General features: G+C 34.0%; 2 protein-coding genes and 1 long non-coding RNA gene across 3 annotated transcripts; 1 reads left to right on the top strand and 2 right to left on the bottom strand.

Moving 5' to 3' along the window:
• The first annotated feature begins 666 nt into the window (after window positions 1–666).
• On the top strand, window positions 667–4,567 carry LOC145072557 (dormancy-associated protein 1-like). The gene is made up of 3 exons (XM_079019010.1): window positions 667–771; window positions 1,414–1,627; window positions 4,204–4,567. Exons 1-3 carry the CDS (start codon window positions 681–683, stop codon window positions 4,238–4,240), a joined length of 342 nt encoding a protein of 113 aa, XP_078875136.1. The 5' UTR covers window positions 667–680; the 3' UTR covers window positions 4,241–4,567.
• Window positions 4,568–11,872: 7,305 nt separating this feature from the next.
• LOC145072551 (uncharacterized) lies at window positions 11,873–13,644 on the bottom strand. Its single transcript, XR_013691066.1, has 4 exons — window positions 13,282–13,644; window positions 12,963–13,164; window positions 12,770–12,876; window positions 11,873–12,684 (listed from the first exon to the last, which is right to left on the bottom strand). It is a non-coding gene; the product is annotated as an uncharacterized LOC145072551 (long non-coding RNA).
• Window positions 13,645–14,942: 1,298 nt separating this feature from the next.
• LOC145049429 (putative E3 ubiquitin-protein ligase RING1a) lies at window positions 14,943–21,527 on the bottom strand. The gene is made up of 10 exons (XM_078997843.1): window positions 21,277–21,527; window positions 21,101–21,152; window positions 19,021–19,079; window positions 18,745–18,826; window positions 18,527–18,647; window positions 17,263–17,304; window positions 16,456–17,004; window positions 16,235–16,342; window positions 15,359–15,541; window positions 14,943–15,244 (listed from the first exon to the last, which is right to left on the bottom strand). The coding sequence occupies exons 1-10, from the start codon at window positions 21,413–21,415 to the stop codon at window positions 15,209–15,211; spliced, it is 1,371 nt and encodes a 456-aa protein (XP_078853969.1). The 5' UTR covers window positions 21,416–21,527; the 3' UTR covers window positions 14,943–15,208.
• Window positions 21,528–24,814: the final 3,287 nt, after the last annotated feature.

Raw genomic sequence — 24,814 nt, 5'->3', positions numbered from 1 at the left:
GGGATTTGTTGTAAATTAGTAAAGGGAAAATGAATCAGGAGGGTAACCAACTGTTGCGTTTGTTCTCATTTGGTCCCTTTCCTTTTTTTTGTACTCAATATACCATCGAACTTGTTGTTGGTGTTTACCATAGCCCTTTTAACCGGCTTTACTTGTTGTTTGTGTTCACCATAACCCTTTTACCGGCTATCACAGGTCAAAAGTCGGTCAAAAGGGCTATGGTAAACACCAACAACAAGTTCGATGGTATATTGAATACAAAAAAAAAAAAAGGGGACCAAATGAGTACAAACGCAAAAGTTAATTACCCTCAAGAATCATTTTCCCTTATATATATTACTCCGGGGTTTCCAAAAATTTAAACCTAATATAGAAAGTGGTATTTGACCAAAATGGTACTTACCGTGTCTTTTGACCAAATACTTTAATTTTGAAAATCACTGAATATATCCAACACATAAAAATCTACTTACCGTCCAAACAATAGACGCAAAAAAATATCAAGGGTTGAAAATAGCAAGTTTGGAACTTACTATACTTAGAAGGTAATTGTTGGTACGACTTGAAAGGTGGAGACATTTTAGCACCCTCCCTCATCTATTTATGTTGATGTGTTACCAGTTGCCACATACATCATTCACGAAATACATAGTTAAATCTAAACAAAAATCAAATAGACAATGTTTAATAAAATGTGGGATGAGGTTGTAGCTGGTCCACAACCTAGCCATGGGCTTAGCAAACTCCGTAAACTTTCCACCAATGCCCAAGGTGCGCCTTTATGCAACTCTTTCATATTTTCAAATATTTCGAACACTTAGACCAGACCATCTGCATGCTTGTTACAAAATGGTTTGTGGTTTATGTGGCCGCTAACCATGATTTTGAACCACTTCCATATCTTTTTGGTGGTTAGTAGTGAAACATTTTTGTGATCAATTGTGATACGGAATACTACGGACCACCACACTCAATCAATTTGTTTCTCTTTCTATTTCTCTCTCTATCTCTTTCTATCTTTCTCAATTTCTCTCTACATTTTAATTGATTAAAAACTATATATTTTTTATTTTTATTAATAAAAAAATAAGAGGGATATATACGTGAGTATCCCAACCTTCTAGTGGTTGAATGTGGTGATAAATTGACACTCACCACTATACTGGTTAACGGTGGGTATAATAGACGATCTTATAGATTAGGACACAATATTTGATAGCATCGGCCATTGTATAATTAGAGCATTAATATCTTATATTGTCAAAAAAAATGCTATATGACATGCAAATTATCTTACATGACAAAACGTACATAATAAACATGGTAAATGGTGTTTTTAAACGTATCCTATATAATCTGATGTTCAAACTTTAAGCTCTACGTTTTACAATATATGGTAACTTGGATATGCAGAAGAGGGAAGTGGCATTCAACCCCAATCTTCGTCGATGCCATCGAGCCCAACCACTCCAGGGACTCCAAATAATACATCACCCACAGCTGGGGGGCGTAAGGAGAACGTTTGGAGGAGTGTTTTCAACCCTGGAAGTAATAGTGCTACCAGAGATATTGGATCTAATCGCTTTGACAAGCCCAGCAGTCCTGGATCTCCCACTGTTTATGATTGGTAAGATATTTGTCACGTAATTTTACCTTATGTTGTGCATATCTCATTATTCTTTGTTCTTCTTAGATACATATTTCTAGGACAATAAAAGTTTTTTTTTCTATGAATTTATTCTGCTTATCAAGAGTATTTGGTCCCATACATAATTAAGCAAGCTTTTGAACCTAATCGGGTCCTAAATCAAGAACCAGTTCTACCTAAAAAAGTTTTACATTTCCGTTTTTCTTTAATGACTTTTAACTGAAAATTATAATTCTTCTTGATAAAAATATGTAACCACTTTTAATTTAAATTTCTTCTGAGTTAGAATTCATTATAAATTTACTTTGTTGTAATTATCAATTATATGCGCATTTATATATGTTTTCATCACTGTCAGTATCGTATTTAAATATTCAACTTACTATTTAACTATTAATTAAAGATGCCTGTTAATTTTAGGATTTTATAACTAAAATTTAAAGTTTTACATAGACGTAGCGGGTAAACGAGCAATAAGTTGAGTCGCAACCCCTTTTTGGATGGCAAAACTAATTCTTTTAAAAACAACATCTATAGATCTTGGGATCATAACTTACTATAAATCTTTATACCATTGTGCATGGTTTTTGTAAATATTTTAGGTTTTCCCCAATGCTAGTTGTTGCCAATTTTTTTACATTAAATTTCATTTTATTGTATTTGACGAATTGAAACTTTCAGATTACTGCAATTTTTGTTTCATTGTGATTTTTAAAAACTAGTTACAGGATTTTTTTTTTTTTTAATTGATTATAAGCTAGCTTTGCACACCGATTAAACTTTGTAATACAAAATATTTTTTTAATATTTACTAACGATAGTTATATAAAAATAGGAGACATGTTTATAAATATAAATTTGCTTATTATCATTTAATACCTAGCTTTCTGAAATAATTAAGATTGTTATGTATCCTTCAAATCCATGAAATTTCTTTATCTACCTATCATTTTGATATGACATATTTTATTTTTTTTATTGTTTTTATTGTTTTGCTTTTCTTTTCTGTCTTTTATTTATTTATTTATTTATTTATTATTATTATTATTATTATTATTATTATTATTATTATTATTATTATTATTTCAAAATAATTGAGTTAATTTGATGTCTCTTTAAATTTAACTTTAATTTTGTATTTTTTTTCGTTCGAACTATCATTGTGTTATTTTTTCGTCCGAACTATCTTTTTGTTAAAAAAAAAATTTACGAACAATTATATGTATATTATCGCAACAAAATTATAACATCAGATAGCTCGAACTATAAAAATAACACATAGATAATATGAATGGAAAAGTAACAAAAAATAACATGAATTTAATCCAATAGAACAGAAAAAGTAACACAATGATAGTATAATAATAAATATAATAATAATAATAATATAATATATTTATTAAAAATATTAAAAACAAAATAAAAATAACAACCAAAAAACATAAATAAATAAATAAATAAATAAAAAACCAAAATAATAATAATAATAATAATAATAATAATAATAATAATAATAATAATAATAATAATAATAATAACAAAATGACAAAAAAAATAGGATAGAAATGGAAATTATGAGGGATACACAAAGAAAACCCGGATAATTATTGAGGAATATAATCAATGTTCTGAAAATTTTATTTTAGATTATCTTTGACTAATTAACCGATTTATTAAAATAAGTTAACTAAAAATAATAAAATAACATATCAAAATCCTATATATTTTGTCATCTCATATTTTGATTATAAGCTTTTAAAATTACATCTTTTATCAACACATTTTGTAATTTAAAAATATACAGTTATTTATAAAATAAATTGTAAAACAATATTTGATAAATTCTTATACCATAATGATAATAGTTATATAAGTTTAAACGATTATATTATCAAACAACCTATTATCTTAGTCATTATCAGATAATAACATTATCTACACACATTCGCACAATAAATATTCATATCTCTCTCTCTCTCTCTCTCTCTCTCTCTCTCTCTCTCTCTCTCTCTCTCTCTATATATATATATATATATATATATATATATATATATATATATATAATGGTAGCATATTCTTTCTTCTATTAATAATACCAATATGTAGTTTACCACTTATTATCAATCAATATTAAAAGTATATATGTCGATACTAAAATTAAGATATATGTTTGATTAATAAGCTTTTAAGTCAAATTAGTTTTACAAAGTCAGATGAATTGTAGTAAAAACGTTTTAGTCTTATATATTATTAGTTTTTTTAATTTTATTGTTAATTTACAACTTTTTACTAGACTTCTTTTTGTTATTTTAATTATCTCTATTGTTTATCGTATTAATTATAAGTAAAAAAATAAATAAATAAATAAAGAAAACAAGATTAATTTTGTGAAAAAGCTTTATTACAGTATAGATTTTTTATTTATTATGTTGCATTTACATGGCCTTAACCTATTCTTTTATTATATATCCTGTAAAGACACAATAATTTTTTTTCCATTTTACATAACTTTTAATAAGATGCTCAACAAAAATTATTGCTTAATACTTACGCAGGATGTACAGTGGCGACTCAAGGAACAAATATCGTTAAGCGTGTAACGTCACCGGTGGGTTCATGTAAATAGCATCCTTTCTGTTTCAAAGATCGCCAAGTGTTCTCGAGGGTTCAACCTGATCTTTGTTTTACTTCTTTTTTTTACTTAAATAAATGTTCTTTTTTCTGTTCTTTTTCGATGATGCTTTTTACGTTTTGATGATGTTTTAATAAGTGGTGCCAAAGCTGTAATGTATAACTTGTCGGACATGGTTAGATTTCGATGATGTTTTTTGACGTTTTGATCATGTTTTAATAAGTTGTGACAAAGCTATAATGTGTAACTTGTATCACATGGTTAGATCAATCTAACTCTACTAGAAAATAGTGGTATAACCACAAAAAATCCAACTGAAGACTGTTACCGATGGATCTGACAAACTACGAAACTAATTATGAGGATTTTAGGTATATTTTTCCGATAGTTTAGCGACAAAATAACGTCCACCAGTAATCTGTTACAATACTATTAAAGGTTTACCGACAACATTCAACAAATATAGAATCTGTAGGTAGAACTACAAACTTTTATAAAATATATATATATATATATATATATATATATATATATATATATATATATATATATATATATATATATATATATATATACCAACGCAAATTAGGAACGAATTATCTACGGAAATTAAATGAATCATTTTTACCTGGTTATTGACTCCAACCCACTTAATTTATAAACCCAACAAAATTCTTTTATCCTAAGTGCTAAATAAAAATTTTGAAACCCATTTTACACCTTCATGATTACACACAATTGTGCAATGCTACTATCGTCGATCATCACTTATCATTGTGCACTACTACCATCACGGCCTCCACTAATCTCTCCTCCCATTTTCACCACTCGATTTTGATGGAAAACGTAGGCTACAATCAATAATGTTGTAACACTCGGAAACCAGAAGGCTAATTAAGGAAAGATATTATGCAAATTGAACGTCTACTCGTCAAGTGCAAGGAGGACAACTCGACAAGTAGAAATAAGTTTTTGGGACGCAGGTTGAGAAACCTACTCGACGAGTTGGGGAGGACCAACTCGATGAGTTGGTCTGGGTTTGGGAAACCCTAGATTCAGTGTTTTACACCCTATTTAAGCATCTTAACCCCCGCCTTATTGCCTTATTTCCAACCTCCACTGTCCAAACCCTAGAGCTTTCAGACAAATTCTGTATGTTTATCCTAGGTGGTAGTAGACAAGACATCGTTAATACTTCTTTAAGTTCTTCATATTTATGGCAACAATGTAAAGTTCATAAACTAACCAAAAACATGAGGTTAATTATCGAAAGTGATATATCTGCTATTCAGCAAACAATGGATTTTGCAAAATGGCTCTTGGATATAGGAGAATGCAAACTTGGTGGTCATAACGACGGCGAAGCGATTATTAATATTCTGCATGATCTTCTTATTAATGATTTGTGTGATCCTATAGGTTCATTAATCAGCTTTTTATATCCTTCAATTCTTGAAGATTCCAACAATATGGGATATTTTCAAGAAAGAGCAATACTTGCTCAAAAAATGAAGTTGTTGGAAAAATAAATGATCGCTTGCTATCATTGTTTCCGGGAGATAAAGTCAAATATTTAAGTTCAGATAAACTATGTCAATCAGAGTTTATCAATGATCAGTTTGACGTCAAATTATATTCACCTGATGTTTTAAATGGTCTTAAAGTCTCAGGTTTGTCTAATCATAAGTTTGTTTTGAAAGTTAGGGTTTTAGTTATGTTGCTGAGAAACATTGATCAAAAAATGGCTTATGTAATGGCACTAGACTACAAGTGATATCTTTGGGCAAACGTGTTATTGAATCGGTTATCATATCTGGAAGTAATATTGGAAATCGAACATTTATTCCAAGTCCTTAACACCATCCGGGAAAAAAATCTTTTTCAAATTTCAAAGAAAAAAATTTTCATTAGGCATTTGGTTTCCAATGACAATTAACAAGAGCCAAGGACAGTGTTTATCTTAGGTTGGTTTATTTCTCAAAGATCAGGTTTTTACACATGGTCAATTGTATGTTGTTTTGTCTAAAGTTAAGTAAAGAATGATTAAAATTGTTAATTTTATATAAGGATTGTAGACTTATAAATAAAACTTCTAATGTTGTGTATAAATAAGTTTTTAGAAATTGGTAATTAGTGTGTAGAATATTAATTATTATAGCATATTTTTTTATTATTTTTTTTAAAACAATGTTAATGTTAATTTTGATTTGTAATTTGTTATATTTTTCATATATTTTTGTTTCAACAACTTAATTTTCTTATTTGCTATATATCAATTTTAATTTACTTCAATTGTCGTGCTTATTTTATTTTTTATAATTAATTTAAAATTTCATTATACAATATCAATTTTTTCATTAATTCACAAATATATAGCTTCAAAAATAATTTTACATATTTATTTAAATCAATGACTATCATTTTACATTAAAAAAAACATTATAATTAATATTTTATTTAAAATAATTGATTAATAATTATAAATTTTAATTAAAAAAATCAACCGTAATTTTCACAAACTATAACCTATTAAACTAATATAAACTAGATGGGAATCATGCGCGTCGTTGGCATTGTGTCACTTTATTTTTTCTTCTTTCAGGTTGTATGATGTACCTTAGTTATCAGTTTAAACCTGAATTTAAAATAAAATTATTTACCAAGTAAAATAGGAAAAAATGTAGAAAAAAACATATAAATGATGAAATAAAGGGAAATGTCAGGACCTGAGGTTGACTATATATGGGTATAATGAAAAGTACTCTCATTGGAGGAAATCTTCTAATGAAAGTTCCCCTTTTGCCATTTCAGTTGTTGTTATTCCTAAAGACCAACTATCTACCTGCAGTGAATGAAGCAAAGTCAAACTAAAGTCAAACACAATTCGAAAATGTTGTATTATGTACCTTGCTCCAACCATGCATATTGGAATTTACGTATTTACCCCCTCCCCTTCCCCTTTACCTTCCAAAAAAAATGAGGATTTAACAAAATTTACTTAAGGAAACTACAAATTATCCAAATGGTTTGATTGCCACATCATCAACTTTCTAATAACCTGTTGCATAATCATAACACCATAAACCCTATCAGCAAAATATAATAGAAACCCTTTGACTTATTAGGTCAAAATTAAAATGATTTAACCTGATTGAATCATGATGAAAATGGAAACAACCCCCAATTTAATTCTTGAAAAACCTCCTAAATTTCCAAGAATCTCTTGGAGCAACACTTTCTGACATTCTACTTCTCATTTCTTGAGTTTTTATTTGTTCTTCTTTATGCTTGTTCTAGACCTTATCAATAGATGCTAACTTCTTCTTTTCCAGTTTCATTTTATAAACAAATCATTTATTTTTCATACTACCCATACAAAAAAGAATCATTTATAATAAAAAAAAATTAAAACTTCATTCACAAACCTCAACTTTGCGAATGGATGCATCTGCTGTTGCATTCTGTAATCTTTAATTCCTCTTTCTGAAGCCTAAAAATCACCATAAAAAGAATACCATGATTCCTGTAATTAGTGTGTGTGTGTGTGTGTGTATGTGAGAGAGAGATACTTTGACAATTTCATACCTCCTTCTGTGGTATTCCACGTCAAAGATAAGTCATTATTACTTTCTTTTAGCCTGTTATTATTCACTTCATCCTGTGTCTTCTTAATCTTTTTGTCATGGTGTAGATAATGTTATGAGCACCAAGTCATCTCATATTTTGATAAAAGCTTGATAAAAGATGTGAGAAGACTCACCTCGTATATCTCGATAACCCGCGAATCCTGGAAATCACTCGTGCTCGATCCTCCGAGCTATAATCCTCCTATAACATCATACATCTCTAATTAACACTTTTACCACTAAGGTTGACTACCCCTATCAAGTCAACTCTGGTCAACTCTGGTTAACAGTCAGTGGTCAACTTTGACCGGACTCGGCGAGTGCACTAGGGCGACTCGACGAGTCTATATGTATTCACCAACTCTCTAGGATTCTCTTTTGACACGTCGAGTACTCCCCTGACTCGATGAGTTCCACCTGGCATGAATCGCGGGGCCATCACGACTCAACTCGCCGAGTCTCAAGAACAACTCGGCGAGTCCCAGCTCGACTCAGTCCATCTGTCAACCCTCTCTAACTCTCCCTGACTCACTGAGTCGACCCTTAACTCGGCAAGAACACTCGCTGAGTGGTCAAGGACAAACTTCATGCTACTCGCCGAGTCTGTTCTTCGGACTCGGCGAGTCCATGCCATGCACCAACTCAATCTCACTTCTGAGGTCAGATCTGTTCCAACAACTCATAGATCTGGCCCTCCCAAGCACATTCATCACGTAAAGTTCATGTCTTGGTGCTCATAACACACCCCATGTCTCATAAATGGTGTTTTGACCTCAAGCACAAAGACCCCAATCCAAAACCCCCATGGATTCATAAAAAGCTTGGACAAAGGGACACTCTGGACCTCCAAGGGTCCAGATCTAGAACCTAACCCGCTTAAGGGACCAAGGAAGCACTAGATCTAGTCACAAAAGGGCTCAATAAGCCCTAAATCAACATGAACATCAACATAACAGAGAATGGCTCGAAAATAGTACCTCAAACGTGATGTTCTGGACCTCAAATCTTCAGGAAGTGGCTCCTCTTGTTTCCCCCCCCCCCCCTTGGCTATTGCTTCCTTTCCCTTGCTAGATAACACCTCCAAGGTCAATAATGGCTCCTTGACTTACTCCAAACACTCAAGCTCACTAGGGTTTCTCTCAAGGGACTGGTGAGCACAAATGACGGCCATAAGGCCCTTTAAATAGGCTCCAAACCTGAGAAATTAGGGTTTCATTAAACAGCACGGACTCGCCGAGTCCATTCATTGGACTCGTCGAGTCCGGGCGCGAACCCGCGTCCAAATCCGCGATCATACTCGGCGAGTCTAGGGTCCAACTCGCCGAGTCTCCTCACAAATCATCAAAATAAATAGATAAATAAATATATAATACCTGGGAATCCGGGCTGTTACAGAGTACACTAGGGTTTTGTGCAACACTGTTATTCCAACACTCTATTATATTAGAGATCATTTCAGGAATAAAAATATTTTCTGCCAAAAATATCTCAGGACTATAAATAGAATTCTGAACCAAATTCATTCATTATTCGCATTTCCAACTAGAGAAAAGTCATTTTCTCTCTCACGGATCTTCGGGTTTTTATCCCAAATCGTGAGTACCTCTTTCTAGTAGTGTTAGAAAGCTTTATATGTGTTAATAACATGATTTAGAAGGCTAAATCACTAGATTTTGGAGTTTACTCCCCAAGGTGTTCTTGGGCGGTAAACTCCCGAAACAAAGCCGAGACCGACCCTTGTGTTATGCTACTGTCTTAGACTCATTTATATGTGTATTGGGGACATGAAATCAAGCAAGAATCACCCAAGTTTGGGAGTTTACAGCCCAAGAGTATCTTAGGCCGTGAACTCCAAATTCAAGCTCAAAATGGTGCTTTTAAGGCACCTAAAGCCTTAGACTTTTAACTAGACTTGTTCCCATTTAATCTAAGGCCTTAATCACATCAATAACACATTTAAAGATGAGTTTACGGCCATGACATGGTTCATGGGCCGTAAACATGATTTAAGGACACCAAAGTGTGTCAAGGGTCTTCATATGCTTGGAATAAAAGCCTAGAACTTATACCACTTGTGCAAGAGACTTGAAAGCATCAAAAACAACCATCCTTGAGAGTTTACGGCCGCAAACTCTAAGGGAAATGGCCTTAGGGCCGTAAACTCCTAAATGGAGTGTTTCTATGCCTTAAACCCTTCCAAGAATTTAACCACCAAGTTGGAATAATTCTAGGGAATATTTAACACCTTAAAACAACCAAAGACATTGAGTCTTGGAGTTTACGACCGTAAACTCAAGAGTTTACAACCGTAAACTCAAGAGTTTACAACCGTAAACTCCATGTTTGATGGTATATGGGGAGTAAAACTCATATATGGGGTCCTTTGGAACCCTAAACACAAGTGTCTTGTCCCACAATAGCTTAGATGCAATCCTTAGGGCTTAAAACACTTATATAAAGTGTTTATTATGTCTAGGATGTCTTAACATTATCAATTAGTAATTTGAGACTAATTGAGTTCATATATGTGTGATTATATGTTCATTAGGATCGTAGTGTGTGTACAAGTCCTCACTTGACACCTAACAATCCTACACCGTCCAGTTCATCCGAACCACCATCTACAGGTGAGTTCATACCCCTAATCAATGTTTTAAATGATTTTAAATGCTTTAAAAGGGGGAATACAAGTAGAAACAAACATGTTATTAAATCATTGATATGTATTTTATAACTGTGTTTGTCATTTAACAGATTTCACATACTACAAAATGTGATGCATGAAATGGTTTTAAATCTTAAAAATACTTTGTTATCAAATGTTTTACTTTTGAAATGTTTATTAAAATGACATCAAGTCATTGTTAATTATTGTTCAAAACCCATAAGATGTCTTACAAAACCATTTTACATTCTTGAACTAAACTATGCATATACACTTATATTCTTATATATGTATTGATGTTATAGTTTACATCTTTCATTTAGTTTCTCACACCCTTGAGTAGTAAGATTGTATAAACCTACTTGAACAACTAATTACCTTTCATTAAATTATCATAGGGATAATTTGAAGATATCAAACATTATTCCTATTACAAGGAATCACACAAGAGTCAGTTCATTCATGAGTCTATACTAGTACATTACCTGATACGTGATTACATATACATATGCTTACCTGATGCATGAATATGTTTACATATACTTACCTGTTACATGAACACACTTACATGAATACCATACAGGAACACTTTTACATAGGTGCATTATCCTGTATTCACTTACCTGGATACTTGTACTTAGAACTACGAGGATGATTTATTAGTACTTTCTTTGTAAATTATCTTTCCTATCCCAGTTCAATGGGATATCTCGGTGGGACTTGCCATTCCGAACCCCACTGATTAGCACCAGTGGTCGATGACCATCTACGGAGGTCTAAGGTTACTACTTATACTAGGTAGATCGATAATCGGGGCTAACCCCTCCACCCACCTGCTGCTGCTACAGAGGACAAGTGGACAATCTTCGATTGTTCATAAGGTTATACTTTTCGCTTATTACGATGTTGTGTTACTCCTAGTACCCAGCGATGACACTTACATTATTACTTTTTCTGGACAATCTTCGGATGTTCATTAGGTTACATATTTCGCTTTATGCGATGTTGTGTTAGTCCTAGTACCCAGTGACAACACTTACAGTAGTACATTTTCCTGTTTACTTTATTTTGTGATACTTTCACATAAACGATGAGTTAGACTAAGTACTTTAGTACTAATCAACTGAAGGAAAAACTATCATTTTACTTACAAAACATTCGGGTCTTGGTAGAAGACTACATCTCAAACTGATAGAAAATAAGGGATTTTCTAGGGCTTTTCATACTTATATCAACATTTTCATTTAAAGGTTTTCATGACTTTTAAAACAGCTTTTCAAGGCAAGACAATGACACTTAAATACTTATGAATTCACCAGCTTTAAAGCTGATACTCTCTTTCAAAATAACTTGTATTCTCAGGTCAACAGTAGACAGGTACGATGGCCAGGTTTTGAGAAGACGGAGCAGACAAGTCTCGTCTTTTATTTTGATTGTATATTTTTGGTGTCTTACTACAATGAAAGAACACACATGTATTAAAACTTTACTTATAATGAATGGATGATGTTGTTGCTTGTTTATTATATTACACTGTTGTGATACTGTACATGATGTCCTCCACCCCTGAACGTTTCCGCCGTTTGTGGTTTTGGGGTGTGACAGTAGCCAAGACCATACCTCTGCCCCAAACATTGTTCTTGCTTGATGCATTTCCCCTTCCTTTGCAAAATAGCTAATCATCAGCCCAAAGTCTGTCCCGGTGGCTATAATAGTCAACTTTTATAAAAAATAAATCTATATAATAGTGTAAAGAAATAATGTTCTAGTGCAAGTTCTACGACTAATATGAGATTTGGTTCTTTTATTGAATGCCTCTTATAGTGCCTTCATCTTCAAGAAGGGATGTTACTGTGCCTTGTTCTAGTTTTACACTGAAAATTTAATGGAAATATTAACAGAAAGAAAGACTTTTTTAAAAGGATAATTAATGTGACTTTGGGAGAGAGGTAGCTTTGCCTTGTATTTTTTGTATGAAGCACTCATTATGAAAGCTTCGATCAGATACGTCTGAATGAAAGTTCTGTAAGGGGTAAGACAGCTTAGTGCTTTTTCCATCTTTGAAAACTGAATATCCAAGTATCCGTTTGACCGTCTATTTCCTCCACACAATCTGCAATTGCAAATAGAAAACCGTGTCACTTTCTTTAAGTTTATATTGTGATAGATGAATGGAAGGTAGATAATATATGTATTACCTTGGAGACCTAGTTCAATTAGCTTAAGGTATCCCCTGGTTGTAGCAATTCACCTATAATTCTGTCTGGGTTTGTTAAATCTCTTTTAATTAGGGCAACTTTTCGTCCTAAATCACATCAGAACGAACAGCAAATAAATAAACAAATGTAAAATTAAAGTTTAGTATTCAATAAAGCAAACATCAAATCTCACCCTGCGAAGGGTATGAGCAAGTAAAGCACCGGTGACACCAGGTCCAATGAATATGACGTCACTCTGAGATAAACGACGGTGACTCGTGACCGTGGTGGTTGCGATTAAAGGTTTGGGAGTTTGTCGGAGGCTTCCATAATTCCTCCTCATTTCATCTTGGTGGATTTTTTTGTCTTCAACCGACGTACACCTCGAATAAACCCTACAATCATTCGATAAATTACCAGAAAGAAATAAATCTTCCAAAGATGAAAGAGATTTAAGATAAACTGTGACCAGAATAATTATGGTCGATTATGGCCCCTAAAGATTGACTCACCGGACATCGGTGGAAGGCCTACGCGTCGCCTGTTTGCGCTTCAAGATTGATGAGGTTTGAGGAGTCAGTGGTGTATTGGATAGTTAGAGTTAGTGGTGGTCGATCGATGTATGCATCCACTACTGCCGATGTCGGCGGAAGCGGCGATATAGTTATGCAACAGCTGATTGGGCGACAGGGGCGGTGGCGGTGAAGATGTTGTGTTGACTGGTGGTCTGCTTCCGGTGGCAAAATTCGAGAGAACGGTGTAACATCGGGGTTTATTTTTTTGTTGAAGAAGAGGACGTAGGTGAATGGTGGTGGCGTTTTGATTGGCTAAAGAAGGCGGTGTCATAGGAACGAAAAGAGAAAGTGTAAAACTGTGGTGGTCAAATTGTGAATCCAAATACTTATGTGGCAGAATTCCAAATCTATGCGGGGGCCAAAGTAGTAAGCAAAGGAAGAAAAGTGGCATAAATAAGAATTCAGAAAGCTTACTGTTCACCATTTTTTTGTCAATTAATAGTATATATAATAGACAAAAGACATGGGATGAAAAATGAACCGACGCTTGCTAGAAACTTTTTTTAGTTTGCAACTTCCTGTGGTGTTTTATGGGTCGTTAGCCTAAGGGCCGACCTGTATGAACTTAAGGGGCCCATTGAAAATTTAGGAATGTCTCAAAATGCCAAAATGATTAAAGCCAAACAAATGACTTACACTAAGAAACTAGGTGGTGAATCTCAAACCAGGCCCTATTTAGAAAGGTTGAACATGTATAATATTTTTTAATTCTTTTAAAATGATGTTTTAAACAATAGATTCATTAAAGATCTAATAAAAAAATGAAAAAATGTAAAGACTTTTTAGAAAAATTAAAATAAAATTAAAGTGTAATCCGGAAAAAATCCAATTTATATATATTCTTTTATGCAAATAATATATAAAGTTTTATCAACTTTTCATAGGGTGATAAGATATAAGCGAAAAAGACGTCAAAATTCATAAATTATAATGTCAATATCATATTGTTGTAAATTAACAAGTTTTTCTAGGCCAAGTTTAGTACTAGTTAGATCTGTTACATTCCGGTTTAGGTTTCTTCTATTGCAAATATATTAAGAATAGGTAAATTAGTTTGATCAAAATTACACATTTGGTTCCTAACTTTTCTTTTGCACTCGGATCGTCCCTATGGTTTGATTTTGTTGTGTTTTCCGTTACTTGCATACACCAAGTTAGGGACCAAATGTGTAATTTTGACCAAACCATAGGGACGAAAAACACAGCAAAATCAAACCTGGACGATCCGAATGCAAAATAAAAGTCAGGAACCAAACGTGCAATTTTAATCAAACACAATTTCAGTAAGAGAAATTAAATAGTCTCCTACTTTTTGTTCCTAATATCCTTCTACCTATTTTAGATGGTGACAAATGTCATTAAATTTAATTTAAATTTGATTGAGATTTTGAATTTGTACACTTGTCATCATCTTAAATAGGTAGGAAGAAAAGTAGGAACAAAAAGTAGGATGATATTTAATTTCTCTTTCAATAGTTTACTCTTAAGAATATCACAAAACATAAAGTATTTTTTAGTGTCATTACTGATTAGATATTTCAAAGCATAAAGTCATAACAAGAAGGATTAAATTAAATTTTCAAAATTCAGAATCTCAATTTGAAAAAATTTAAAAATAAAATATAATGATAAAAAAGGAGCAACTATCTTAATTTACAATAAAAATAAAGGTAATAATAGTCACATTACGACCTTTTTTCCTAACTATAACAAAAATATCGACAAATTGTTGAGCTATATATTTTATCCAATCTGTTTCAACTACTAATAAAACCATTTAAATAAACATATTCATAAGCGAATTCATACCAACTACTAATTTCGTTTCTCATATCCAACCAATCATATTCTCACTCACTCATGATTATGAGCTACTCAACTTCTTCCTGTATGCAAGAGTCTGTAATCACATAAACAAATAAAAAATGTATATTATGAAGTCAAAATTAAGACAGTGTAATAAACAAATAAATGAAAGTATGATGATATTTGTTGAAAGGGTTAAGTATGTTACGAGATCTTTGTGAGGTGAATTTTTTGCAACATCCAACAAGGTTTGATGCTCTTCCAACAACTGCAATTCATCAGTCAAAGGATTTATAACAACAGGCTCAGGCTGTTCACCAGATGAATGATCCCCTTTCACCAACAGCAGTTCAATTTCATCATATTGCAAACCTTTCTCAACAGCAACATACTGAATTCATAAAAATAAATAAATAAATAAAAACACACCAACTTCAGCTGCGAAAAACTTAAAGAGGGATACTATCATCCGAAGTACAATATATTTATTATTTTTATAATTTGAATAATTTATTCGATAGCTTTTTAGTTTAAGTGGTAACCTTTTAACCTTTTAATCATCTTATAGGTCCTTGTCTAATAACATTTCATTTTATACCCTAGTGATATTTAGATATTATATCTTTAGTATTTTTTTTTTATTAGTTAAATATACAATATAAACAAGAATATATTTTATAAAAAGATATAGCATTAGCATTTAAATGTAATTGACAAAACTTTCAAAATAAAACAAACATTATAAAGCTTTGCAATCACATAATAAGTTGTCATTTTTTTATTTTATTAATTTAAAATTTAATGTCAAGTAATGTTTTTTTTTTCGAGAATATGAAATATGTTTATAAAATTATACAAGGAGGATTTATAAAACATTTAAGATAAGATAAAGGTTAAATTAGTTCATTCTAAAAAAAAGCTTTTCAAAAGGTTTATGATAAAAGATTTTTGTTACAAGTAACAAACAAATAAAAGTAGGTCGCTATTTGTTGCATTTAAAAAACAAAACAAAAAAAAAACACACACACACACATATATATTTGTCACATTGTAAAGTTGAAAAAAAAATAGAAATATATTTCACCTGGCCAACATGTATGATTGGCATGGTTGGGGTGCAGCAAAGGTATAGATGTGGCATATTGGGTATATTTTGGTCATCCAAGGAGATGAGCTTAAGATGAATTTCCAGCTGGAAAAAAAAAATATAAATAAAATAAAATAAATTGGTTTAGGATGTAATTACATATGCAAAAACATGTTTTTAATGAAATGTTTTATGTCTTACTTTATACATAATTTTACCTTATCATTATTTTGTGGTAATTTTCGAAGATGATCCATAATCTTTGAAACCCTACTGTTCCTTGTACTCTTCCCACCACTATTACTTAAACTCCCATGCCTTGTATGACTCCTAATGCCACCTCTACCCCAAGCCAGAATCTCCGAACTGCCGCCAATCCCCGCCGATACCACCGCCGTTTCCCTGGCGGTTTCCACCTCGTTATCACCATCGGCACTACTTGACGGCAACGAAGAGCGGGTCCCACTCCCACCCCATCTCTTGTACCTCTTTGGTCTTGGCTCATTACATGGCTCAGGCTCAGGCTCAGGCTCGGGTTCAGGCTCAGGCTCATCGCCAGAAGATGAGTCTTTTCCTCCTCCATCATCTTCATCGTTGTCTGATTCTTCTTGGGGTTCAGATGATTTCCAGCTTCTTCTTCCTCTTAGGTTTCGTGTGTTTGCCTGTGATCTTCTCATGAATACTGCAGCTGTCGCTTTAGCGTTTGTACGTTTTTTTCCTAATGCTTCCAGTTGTCTTCGAGATGTTTGGGCAATTGAAGCTTGGATCTGTGGATATGATACAATGTATTCCAGGAGATGTGAGTAAAATCAAAATATGAAACCATGTTTCATTTTTTAGGGTTTAGGGTTTATTTATATTTAAATTTTTTGCTTTTTATCTTAACTTGGGAATCTTATTTATTTCAATATAGATAGATGAAGTGGATAATTTTCCTCTTATTCTTTTTGAACTAGAATTGCAATTATAAGTAAAGAATAGGTGGATGCAATCTATGAATAAAAACAAATAAATAATTATCTCACCTGCTTATTCCGAGCTCTCTCCTCTTCATGAAAGGCAAACTCCTGCTTCCAGACATAAAAGCAATAGTAAGTTTAACAAAATATATGGGTCCCATTTGTTACACATTTTTCTACCACCCAAAAAGATGGAAAATACTAGTCTGTGCAAAAAGACATAAACGCCCTCTCATCCTCATCATCAAAAAAAACCCTAGAAAGCTTATCCAGGACTTGGAATTTGGACTAAATGTCAATTTTTTCCCACCCAAAAAGGTGATATAGTGACTTGCTCTCTTGTCTGTGGAAAAGACGTAAATGCCCTCCTCATCCTAATCATCAAAAATAGCCCTAGAAAGTTTATCAAGTACTTGGAATTTGGACTAAATGTCGATTTTTTCCCACCCAAAAAGGTGATACAGTGTGACTCGCTCTCTTGTCTGTGCAAAAGACATAAATGCCCTCCTCATACTAATCATCAAAAATAGTCCCAAAAAGCTTGTCTAGTACTTAGAATTTAGACTAAATGTCAATTTTTTCCCACCCAAAAAGGTGATACTGTGACTTGCTCTCTTGTCTGTGCAAAAGACGTAAATGCCCTCTTCATCTTTATCATCAAAAATAGCCTTAGAAAACTTGTCTAGTACTTGGAATTTGGACTAAATGTCAATTTTTTCCCACCCAAAAAGGTGATACAGTGACTCGATCTCTTTGTCTGTGCAAAAGACGTAAATACCCTCCTCGTCTTTATCATCAAAAATAGCCTTAGAAAACTTGTCTAGTCTCGTCCAGTACTTGGGATTTGAACTAAATGTCCAACTTTTCCCACCCAAAAAGATGACACACAGTGACTCGCTCTCTTTGTCTGTGCAAAAGACGTAAATGTCCTCCTCATCATTATCATCAAAAACAGCCCTAGAAAACTTGTCTAGTCCTGTCCAGTACTTGGGATTTGAACTAAATGTCCAACCTTTCCCACCCAAAAAGATGACACACAGTGACTCGCTCTCTTTGTCTGTGCAAAAGACGTAAATGTCCTCCTCATCATTATCATCAAAAACAGCCCTAGAAAACTTGTCTAGTCCCGTCCAGTACTTGGGATTTGAACTAAATGTCCAATTTTTCCACCCAAAAAGGTGATATATAGTGACTCGCTCTTGTCTATGCAAAAAACATAAATGCCCTCCTCATCCTCATGATGAAAAAGAGCCCTAGAAAGCTTGTCCAGTCCAGTGTAACAAATGCAGCCAACATACACCAAGATAATGAAAAAAAAAAAAAAAAAAACCTCTGCCTCATATTTATCAATATCAGGATACAAAACTGCAATGAGGGCATCATAATTCGGATCATCCCTTAAAGATCGACGGCTTGCACAATGAGCACGACACGCAGGGCATTCATTGTTCCTGCCAGGTGTCAGTTAATAAAAGAAAAGTCTTTTTCCAAAATAAATAAATAAAAGATAAGTCATTAATAGCATTTGCAATGATTTTGAATGTGTACCCGAGTCTCATTGATTTGTCTATGCATTCCCTACAAAACCGGTGTAGGCATTCCATAACTGTTCTTGTCTTCCGAATAATTCCTGTTTATCAACCTTGGTAATCAGTTTTATCTAATATACAACAACTAACAAGTGCTCTTTTTTAGGGTTTAGGGTTTAGGACTTTATACTTTGAGAATTCTATCTGTGTATTCAAATAGTGAACTTTTGCTCCAGTATACAATTATCACAAGAAGCTCCAAAATCATACATACAAGGACAATGAAAAGTAATACCTAAACAGATTGGGCATTGCACCTCCTTGCGAATTTCAGCTAGTTTTATAAGGACAAATCTGAAAAAAAAAAAAAAAAAAAAAAAAAAAAACATCCCCACAAAAAGAGTAAAATCTACTATGAAAACATATAATGATATAATACCAGTTGTTATCTGGATTAAAAGTAAGCATAGTTAAATTTTTATGGATTTAAATGAAAGAAATAGGAAACTTACTTTCGTTTATTTGTTTATTATAGCATTCTACTTTCATTTCTTTCTATTAATGTAAATCTACCCAATTATAGCAGTGTCATATAAGAAAAATGTGAAAGAACAATGAAATAATAGGGTAGAGTTTTCAGAGTGCAATGTTCATAGCCTCTTCTTAATCATACCCATATTCCTAAGCTATATTGTATGTACATTATGGGATCTATATATACGTATCAACATTTATGAATGCATATGTAGATATAGACTTAAAACATCCATCAGATAACAGATGCATAAACTTCTAAATATTCATAGCCTCTTCTTAATCATATCCAATATGTGTATCTATGTAAATTAGTGCGATAATGTACTAAATGTTACACATGATAATGAACAAGATACAAATAACATTAGAAGTATATGCATTCATAGACAGAAAAATGTTTCTATTTATTTGAAGTATTAATAAAACCTTCTTCATGTAACAAAATTTTGGTTTGTTATTGTTATAACTTCTAACATTATACAAATTAATATTGTAACGACTTTTATCTAATTTAACAACAAGATATTAGTAACTTAGCTTAACTATTATGTGTTTTGGGTTTCCCAATGACATTAAAATTCAGTAAGAATTAACCAGATGCAGATCTGAAATTCTGAATACATTCTCTCACATATATGATGATTGAACTAATCCTTGATAAATAAAGAATCAATGCATCATTGAAAAAGCAAAGAGCAGGGTATCCTGAAACTATACAGTTATCTTTTGGATTGTGATAGAAACACAATAGGAAGCAACCTATTATGTATATATGTTCTCCAAGAGAAGCAAATGAAAACTTCAGAAATATACATTCTAATTGCTGATCTTAAAAGACATTAAACGGGAACCCCACTTCACATCTATTATAAAAACCTTAGAAGACATGGCTTATAACTGGAAACAGTTCCACTTTGCCCCAAAAAAAAAGTACCAGGGTTTCAAGAGTTAGAATATCCTTATGTTAACATCTAACTCTGCCCTGTTTATGAAATATAGAAGGAAAAAGATGCACAACTAAACAGAAGTTAATTTCAACTTAAATCACAGATTCACAGCTCCCTGAAACCAAAGCAGAAGACCCTCTCAATAGAGAACTTTATAATTGCTCTAAACCTATAAAACAATGTTAAACGCAATGAAATCTATAAAAAGAGCATACATTCCACCAAAAGAAGTAGCTCAACAATCACCATCAAAGAATGGTCAATCTCCATTTCAATCAATGCTCTTAGTAAATATATGTCACATCAGCAATAAAATTGCCCTATTTTCCATAAAGAAAAGCTTTAACTTTCTTTTGAGGTTGAGCCTATTGCTGGATTGTGTTGCTAACTTAACACTGGAACTTGTTTATTAACTCAAGTACTCAGCTCAACCAACTGAGATAAGCGTAGCATTCTTTGTTTCCAATTAATACATCCCTAACCACAATTCTTAACCTCGCTACTTGAAAATATTTATACTAAATATGTAGTCAAATCAGAATTCAGAAAGGGCATTTTGAGAAGATAGTTCAGAAATGTATCATAAATCTAGGGTGTGGAAGGTGCAAAACTAAAACCGCTAATTTCCATTTTACTATCCACATGATTCGCATATTCACGGCATTCGGCCAAATGGTCACTCAGATAGAACTAAGCAGTGCGTAATGAGAAAAAACGACTGTGTAGTAGCGAGTTCATACAGCACAAATTAGACAACATGCAGATCTCGAATCAAAATTGATCGTATAAAAGTCAAAAACACGCTCACAAATCACAGCATATATAACTCACGATGCAAGATACAGTCACAGAAAGATATAGATACATGAAGTGTGTAGAGAAAGAACTCACTCGTCCTTGTCACTGCAACTAGAGGAGGCGCTTCCATCATCATCCGTTTCCGCTGATCGAACAAACAAAAAATGAAAAGATCGATACAAATGCGGAGTAGAAATCACGTAATCTCCGACAGATAAAATCTCATTAAATTAAATAAGTAAACAAATCCAAAATCTTCATAAACAAACCTTGCTCATCTTGTTCTACGTCTTGGTCATCGTTTTCTTCTTCGGATTCCTCGTGAATGTTTTGATTATTACGTTGAAGCTCAACATCGTCGTCATCGTCCTCATAAAGAGCTTCGTGCGAACGCTTTTGTGCCGGCATTGACTCTACTCGCCGCCGATAAAACTCACCGGACGGCGGGCGGAGAGATAGATTATAGGCTACGATGCAGAGAGGGAGAGGAATAGCGTAGTGGTCTTTCTTTTTTTTGGCCGAATTACCTTTTTATATATTTCTTTATTTTATTTTATTAACCTTGAGTTATGTGGAAACAGATCGACACGTTGGCATTTGGAAGATTATAATTCTTCCTTTAATCTCCGGTAAAACTAGGGATGCCCTTACTTTAATTTTGTTCAATTTATTAAAAACGAAACAAAACATTGTTAGGTAACAATATCAAAATAAACTTCGATAATTCGTATACAATTACTTTTTAAATCTGTAATTTGGATGCGTATATGTTCATCCTAACCTTCATATTACATGCCAAAACACATACATGATGTACTAAATATGTTTCAATCTCCAATGATATGTTTTATTCGTGTAACGTTTTGATTTGCATATTAAATATTTGTTTATGTTTTAAATTTATAAAAGTGATTTATTTTCAACAGACTAAAACATACTAGACATTATATCTAATTGTATAGCAGTATATTTGAAACATCATAAAAATATGATCCAAATTTTTTATTTTTTATTTAATAAAACCAAGTATTTTTAAAAACATCATCGAACAAAAGTAATGTATCAAACATCATAACAATAGAGTAAAACACCAAAAAGCAGAACGAGATGGTATGTGTTCTGCAATCATCCTGAGTCATTTTTCTTGGAAACTAGAAGTACCTGAAACATAAACTGAAAATCGTAAGAACATAGCTTAGTGAGTTCCCCAAAATACCACATATGTAACGACCCAATTTTCAAGTCCAAAAATTTCATTTTTAATTAAATACTTTGCAAAACATTAGAAAATAAACAACATTCGATCATATCATTTCTTTAAACATATTTCGAGTCTGAAAACCAAAACATAAAATCAACCATAGTGTCAGAGTACAAATCCCAGAATAATCTCATAGTGCGGAAAACAAGATGTGTGTATGATGTGTCGCTACCGCGCCAACTCCTTCCCCTTCGCCGAAGAGGTACCTGAAACCAAAACTATAAACTATAAGCACGAAGCTTAGTGAGTTCCCTCATTGTGCCACATACCATACAATCACATAACATGCATACTGCCAGGCAATTCTGGGGTGCCCGACCTACCCGGTACGGCCATTCTGGGGTGCCGACCTACCCATGCGGCCATTCTGGGGTGCCGTCCTACCCGTGTCAAGCCATTTTGGGGTGCTGACCTACCCATGTCAAGCCATTCTGGGGTGCTGACCTACCCGTCGGTCCTAACAACCGACCCTCGGGGACTATTTCACCCCCTACTGCTACTATCACATATATCATAACATAAACATACTATCAGACATATCTGGGGTGTCTGAACTACCCTTCGGTCCTAGCAACCGAACTTGGGGACTATTCCCCTCCTACTACCACTATCACATAATACATATCATGCCAACATACAAACATATCATCACATACTGTCAAACATATATGGGGTGCCTGACCTACCCTTCGGTCCTAACAACCAAACTCTACTATTATCACATATAACATATCAGGTAGTAGCAAACCTAGATGATATCATAAAGACAATCATCTAACATACAACTCCTACTGGTGGGCCGGCATTGTGGTCGTAGACCCACTGCTACTGGAAGGTAACTCACCTCGAAAAGTAGCTGCTGAAAGTCTGCTTGCTAGATGTTTGACTGCTGAACCGGTAATCCTCCGGCTATAAATCCATAAACATAGATTAGTCACTCATAAATACCCTTAGGTCAAATGACTGACCTACCCCTGGTCCAAGGTCAACTCCTTGGTCAAAGTAAACTTCCAGTTGACTGGACTCGCCGAGTCATGGCACAGACTCGCCGAGTCCCTCTCCTACTATCCAGTACTAACTCATCAAGTCTCTCTTCCCACTCACTAAGTCACCCCTAACTCACTACTTAGGACGATTAGACCAACTCGCGATCCGACTCGCCGAGTCCGAGAACAACTCGTCGAGTCCCACGAGTAGATCTCCTACTCGCTTCCAAATCCTCACCAGAGCATCCATCTTGAGGATTTGGGTTTCTAGGACTATTGCTACACGTTAAATTGCTAATTTCGCGTGCAGCTGCGAAGGGCTGGACCTTCTGCACTTAAACCCTTCTTAACTCAGTAACAGTTCATATGACTCGTCGAGTTTGAAGAACAACTCGTCGAGTTCCAGGCAATCTTCATAGGACTCGCCGAGTTGTTCATCCAACTCTTCGAGTCTAAGACCATCTTCATAGAACTCGCCGAGTCCACCTTGGAACTCACCGAGTCCCTTCAGCCCTTTTTCTCATACAGACCAAATCTGAGACATGCAACGGTTCCAAACCATATATCTATATTCCTAGGGCATGATTATCACGTAAAGTTGCAAACTTTACGTGCATGCATGGCCCTATGAGCTCCAAAAGGCAATTCCAAGCTCTTTATGAGGTCATACACTCAATAGGCACCTTAATCACTTCAGCCATAGAGACTTTACACTTCTAAGACGTCCATAAGGTCTAGATTTGAAGTCCTTTCATAACATAGAGCATAAACACATGGAGTTTGAGGTGTTAGGGCTTGAAAACCACCAATTAGGGACAAAAAGGGGATCTAATGAACTAGTGATCAAGGTAGGGACTTTTCTACCTGAATGGAAGCTTCTCACAGTGTAGAATTCGGATCTACTCCCCTCCTTGCACTCTTCAACCTCCTTCTTCTTCTCTTAAGCTCCAAACTTCCTTCACAAAGCCAAAAATCACTCACAAGGACAATATGGGGGCTAGGGTTTCGCTCTACAGCTCTCTGGAAGTGTTAGGGACAAGGGAGGCTGTAGCACCTGGTTCCCGGTACGTACTCCTTGTAATTAACATTTTTTAAAATAATGCATTTTTGCCTTGGACTCGACGAGTTGATGGACCAACTCACCGAGTAGGAGTGGGATAAGACGCGGGGACTGAACTTTGGACTCGGCGAGTAGACCCTGTTTGGGCAAAAACCCTAATCTGGGTGTTTGCACCCTATTTAAACGCTTTAACTTGGCCTCATTTGTCCCTAACGCTTCCAGAGAGCTGAAGAGTGAAACCCTAGCCCCTTTTTGTCCTTGTGAGTGATTTTGGCCTTATGAAGGAAGTTTGAAGCTTAAGAGAAGAAGAAGGAGACTATGCCATGACTCGGCAAGTCCAGTCAACTGGAAGTTGACTTTGACCAAGGAGTTGACCTTGGACCAGGGGAGGGTCAGTCATTTGACCTAAGGGTATTTATCAGTGTCTAATCTATGTTCATGATTTATAGCTGGAGGATTACCGGTTCAGCAGTCAGGCGCTCAGCAAACAGATTTTCAGC

The sequence above is a fragment of the Lactuca serriola genome, chromosome 1, assembly GCF_051521515.1.
Source record: "Lactuca serriola cultivar US96UC23 chromosome 1, Lser_US96UC23_V15, whole genome shotgun sequence".
Lineage (NCBI taxonomy): Eukaryota > Viridiplantae > Streptophyta > Magnoliopsida > Asterales > Asteraceae > Lactuca > Lactuca serriola.
The sequence above is the reverse complement of the archived record's forward strand: the minus strand, read 5'-3'. Positions and strand labels throughout refer to the sequence as shown.